The sequence below is a fragment of the Somniosus microcephalus genome, unplaced genomic scaffold (assembly GCF_052327205.1).
Source record: "Somniosus microcephalus isolate GS21.2 unplaced genomic scaffold, FLI_Smic_1.0 unresolved_chr1, whole genome shotgun sequence".
Taxonomy (NCBI): Eukaryota; Metazoa; Chordata; class Chondrichthyes; order Squaliformes; family Somniosidae; genus Somniosus; species Somniosus microcephalus.
The window spans coordinates 9,266,766-9,271,796 of NW_028225179.1; the positions used below are offsets into that span (position 1 = coordinate 9,266,766).

The 5,031-nt window shown below is 50.8% G+C and overlaps 1 protein-coding gene across 1 annotated transcript; it reads left to right on the forward strand.

Moving 5' to 3' along the window:
• Nucleotides 1-1,342: 1,342 nt before the first annotated feature.
• On the forward strand, nt 1,343-4,798 carry LOC147093401 (uncharacterized). Its single transcript, XM_085974304.1, has one exon. The coding sequence runs from the start codon at nt 1,643-1,645 to the stop codon at nt 2,762-2,764; it is 1,122 nt and encodes a 373-aa protein (XP_085830430.1). The 5' UTR covers nt 1,343-1,642; the 3' UTR covers nt 2,765-4,798.
• Nucleotides 4,799-5,031: the final 233 nt, after the last annotated feature.

Here is a 5,031-nt window from a genome sequence, read left to right on the forward strand (position 1 = left end):
TGGTCAAAGCTCCCGTCAGTCACAGGCCCGGGCCGGCCTCCATCCACCTGAATGGGCCTCTTCCTCTGATGACGTCACAACCGGGCACCAGCGCCGGGGAGGGAAGGTCCCGCCCCCTTGCCGCGCCACCATTGGTTGGAGGACCAGGCCGCCCAGTTCAGTCCTCCCAGGTCAGCCCTCTTCCTATTGGTCAGAGCTCCCGTCAGTCAAAATCACGTTCCGCCGGCTCACTCCGCCCCCCCCGCGCGGATCAATCCGCTCCGTTCGGCGTCCGCGGAGGTCCCGCCCGCCCGACTCCCAGGTTTGGTTTTTCTCTTTTACTTTATAATCTCGCTCTCCGCTCCCCCCTCACCTCGATTTAAATCGATTCCCCGACACTTTACTTTACCCCGGCCGCTGATTCCACCTCTTCCCCGGCCCCGGCTTTCCGTCTGCTCCCTCGAGGCCCCGCGCAGGCGCACTGGCAGCCTCGTGTTGTTGTGAGGGGGTCGAATGAGCATGCGCGGCCCTGCCTCTCTCCACATTTAAAGGGACACCCACCCCCTCCATATTTAAAGGGAAACCCGTCCCCTCCACATTTATAATGAAATCCCTCCCCCCTCTCGTGTGTTTTTCTGATTAAAGGGACTGTGACAATTCCCCCAGCCACTGCACTTTAGCAAGGATGTGAAACATCTTGAGAGCCAGCCAGTGGCTCCGTTGGGAGCACCCTCGTCACTCAGTCAGAAAGTTGTGGGTTCAAAGGCCCCACTCCAGGGACTCGAGCATATAAACCTAGGCTGACGTTCTGGGGCAGTGCCGAAGGAGTGTCGCAGGGGCGGTACTGAGGGAGCGCTGCACTTTCGGAGGGGCAGTACTGAGAGAGCGCCACGCTGTGGGAGGGTCAGTACTGAGGGAGCGCCGCGCTGGCGGGCAGTACTGAGGGAGCGCCGTGCTGTCGGAGCAGCAGTACTGAGGGAGCGCCGCGCTGTCAGAGGGGCAGTACTGAGGGAGCGCCGCGCTGTCGGAGGGGCAGTACTGAGGGAGTGCCGCGCTGTCGGAGGGGCAGTACTGAGGGTGCTCCACACTGTCGGAGGGGCTGTACTGAGGGAGCGCCGCACTGTCGGAGGGGCAGTACTGAGGGAGTGATGCACTGTCGGAGGGGCAGTACTGAGGGAGCGCCGCACTGTGGGCGGGGCAGTACTGAGGGAGCGCCACACTGTCGGAGGGGCAGTACTGAGGGAGCGCCGCACTCGCGGAGGGACAGTACTGAGGGAGCGCCGCACTGTTGGAGGGCCGTCTTTCGGAAGAGACGTTCAGGTGGACATAAAAGATCCCATTATTTCGAAGAAGGGCAGGAGAGTTATCCCCGGTGTCCTGGCCATTATTTATCATGCAAATTGGCTGCAGTGTTTCCCACATTACAACAGCGACTACACTTCAAAAAGTAATTCATTGGCTGTAAAACCATTGGTCGTGAAAGGCGCTGTATAAAGACCAGTCTTTCTTTATTTTCTCTCCTGTATTTACATTAATTACTTATATAAACCTGTTTTCCTGTCTCTTGCAAGGGGAGGAATTGCAGACGGGCAGCTTAACGCAAACTTCACACGAAGATCTGACAGAGTCACTCGATTCATCAGGACCTGAATATCATCGACATATGGAAGCAGAAAGCAGCAATCAGAATGCGGGCAAACTGCACACGTGTCTTGTGTGTGGACGTGGATTCAACCAAAGGTTCAGCCTGGGGAGGCACAAGTGTAACCAAAGCGAGGAGAATCCGTGCAAATGTCGGGAATGCGGGAAGGGATTCAGTTGCCTTTCCGAGCTGGAGACTCATCAACGCAGTCATTCCGTGAAATGGCCGTTCACCTGCTCTGTGTGTGGAAAGGGATTCACTCATTCAGGCTCCCTGCAGGTACACCAGCGAGTACACACCGGGGAGAGGCCGTTCACCTGCTCCGTGTGCGGGAAGGGATTCACTCAACAATCCGCCCTGCTGAGACACCGGCGAGTTCACACCGGGGAGAAGCCGTTCGCCTGTTCTCACTGTGCAAAGAGGTTTAACCACTCTTGCCACCGGTTGATACACGAGCGTGTTCACACTGATGAGAGACCTTTTCAGTGCTCCGACTGCGAGAAGGGCTTCAGAAGTTCCAGCGAACTGATACAGCACCAGCGAGTTCACACCAGGGAGAGGCCGTTCACCTGCTCCGTGTGTGGGAAAGGATTCACTCTCTCCTCCGCTCTGCTGAGACACCAGCTGGTCCACACTGACGAGAGGCCGTTCTCCTGCTCCGAGTGCGGGAAAGGTTTCACTCGTCCCTCCGCTCTGCTGATACACCAGCTGGTTCACACTGACGAGAGGCCGTTCTCCTGCTCCGAGTGCAGGAAAGGATTCACTCGTCTCACCTCTCTGCGGCTGCACCAGCGAGTTCACACTGACGAGAGGCCGTTCACCTGCTCCGAGTGCGGGAAAGGATTCACACGTTCCGACTCTCTGCGGGAGCACCAGCTGATTCACACTGACGAGAGGCCGTTTAAATGTTCCGACTGCGACAAGAGTTTCAAATGCTCCAAGGGCCTGGAGATGCATCGACGCATCCACACCGGGGAGAGACCGTTCAGCTGCTCTCACTGCGGGAAGAGGTTTACGCGCTCATCCGATCTTCTGAAACACCAGCGCACTCACACTGGGAAGATGCCGTTCCCCTGCTCAGTGTGTGAAAAGGGATTCACCAGTTCATCTGACCTGCTGAGACACCAGCGAGTTCACACCTGAGTGCACTGGTCCCATTCTGCTGTTAATCACATGAAGGACTGTTCTGTGTTAATAATGGCAATTACAGGGTCGGGGGGGCAGGGCGCGGTTTGAAGAAGCTGATAATAACCCCAGTAACTAGGCTGGAGTTTAAGAGGGATCAGCCTCGGCTCAGTGGGTGATACTCTCACCTCTAGAGTCAGAAGGTCGTGGGTTTGAGTCCCACTCTGGAGACTTGAGCACGTAATCTAGGCTGACACTCCAGGGCAGTACTGAGGGAGAGCTGCTCTGTCAGAGGTGCCATCTTTCGGATGCGACGTTAAACCGCTGCCCCGTCTGCCCTCTCAGGTGGGTGTAAAAGATCCCGTGGCCGCTATTTTGAAAAACGGAAGGGAGAAAGGATCTCGACTTGGAAGATCAGGAAGTAGATGTGAAACTGTAATGTCGCTTGAAATGATTGTAAGACTGAATTTAACTGTGACTGTAATAATTGTGTTTTGTAGGTAACAGAGCGTGGGAAAAACCAGTCCGAATCCAGTATGAGGTGATTTTAGTGGTGCCTCCTGTGTCACTACCACCACGACTACCATGCTTTACGGGTCTAACAGGACCTGTCCCATCAACCAACACGTTTTTAAGTACGAGCTGCACAGTTATGTGGCACAATTCAGACCCGACATTCCCCTATTGTTTGAGGGTTTCAGTGAGCTCATGATACGACTGAACTCCTCCCTAAAGCATTTTTTATGTTTTGGAGCAAGACAGCTGGAGAATCGATCTTGAAATTGAAAGCAGAGGGGACAACACACACTGGTGGGATATTGGGCTTAATACATCAGCATGCCCTTAGGCTCGTATTATTTCACACGCTCTGGTTCTCCAACTTGTAATGATTTTGTATTTGAGATATGTAACCCATGTAGTAAAACTTTGAACTATGTAAGATCAGAAGTTTGTTTAAGATCTACCCAGTTAAACACAAATGTCACAAGGTAAGGAGTCAAAAATTGTTAGGACTAATAAGACAACATAGGGACAAACATGGAAATTCCTCATTGGATTAGGATAATTTCCCATGTACTGGTCATATCCCAACTTGTAGTAATGATGTGCTTACTATTCTACACCTGCTACCTGAAACACCTAAAGTCCAATGCCCAATCACATTTAAATATGATCACAGCCCAGAACATGCTAGAGTTACATAAATGGAAGAAAAATAATCCATTTGTAAGATTTTAGTTTTGAGGGGTCGGCAAATGCCTCGCCCTCAAGGTAGGGATATGTAGGATAGGGTGTACCTGTAGGATTTAGTAAACATTATTAAGATTCGATAACCATTCTAATATAACTATAATATGTGAAATTGTATGTTAAGATCCTAAAAGCCTGTATAAAATGGAGACTGGCTGAGAGCAAAGCAGGATGGGATTATGCCAACCTGACTAAAAACCTCTGTTTAAAATTACTGAAGTAATGGAATGTTGTGCTAAGTTTATGGAGACGAGGAATTCAGCAATATTATGCTTAAAGAGATTAAAAACTAGAGAGGTAGATAATAGTTGGAGACATCCTTCATTGGTCCAGCTATCGGATGGACCGACTGTTTTGTCAACATTCTAGGAAGTGTTCTGTGAAAAGTGAAGACCTGAGATAAGGGTATTTTGTTATGCAGAGAGAAAGTCAGAGGGATCAAACAAGGTCATAAGATGGGTAACGAGGGAGCAAGACTTTTTACCAGGTGTTAGAGGGTTAATTACTGCCACGTAGGCAAAACGAGAGGGAAAAGGGGTATAAAGATACAGGTTTTGAACATCGAAAGCAGCGCACCGTGTAACCAGAGATTGATAGGAGCTTCGGTCAACAGAACACAGCAAGATCCCAAGGAAGCACGCAAGGGTCAACGGAACACAGCAAGATACATCAGGAGACTTGCGCTGCGCTCACTCGGAAGGAACGCCGGGGTTTGAGCGAACAGACTGTGACTATCTTCTTGTTAAGTACTACTTCTTTGTACCGGATGTTTAATGCTTAATAAATCTGTTTTACTGATACACAATATACCTGTACCCAGAGTGGTTTGTGTAGTCACGGACTGTTTTACTGATACACAATATACCTGGACCCAGAGTGGTTTGTGTAGTCACGGACTGTTTTACTGATACACAATATACCTGTACCCAGAGTGGTTTATGTCATCACGGACTATTTTACTGATACACAATATACCTGGACCCAGAGTGGTTTGTGTAGTCACGGACTGTTTTACTGATACACAATATACCTGT

Bases quoted from the DNA above. Each gene is read 5' to 3' on its own strand.
- LOC147093401 (XM_085974304.1), top strand. From the start codon at position 1,643: ATGGAAGCAGAAAGCAGCAATCAGAATGCGGGCAAACTGCACACGTGT.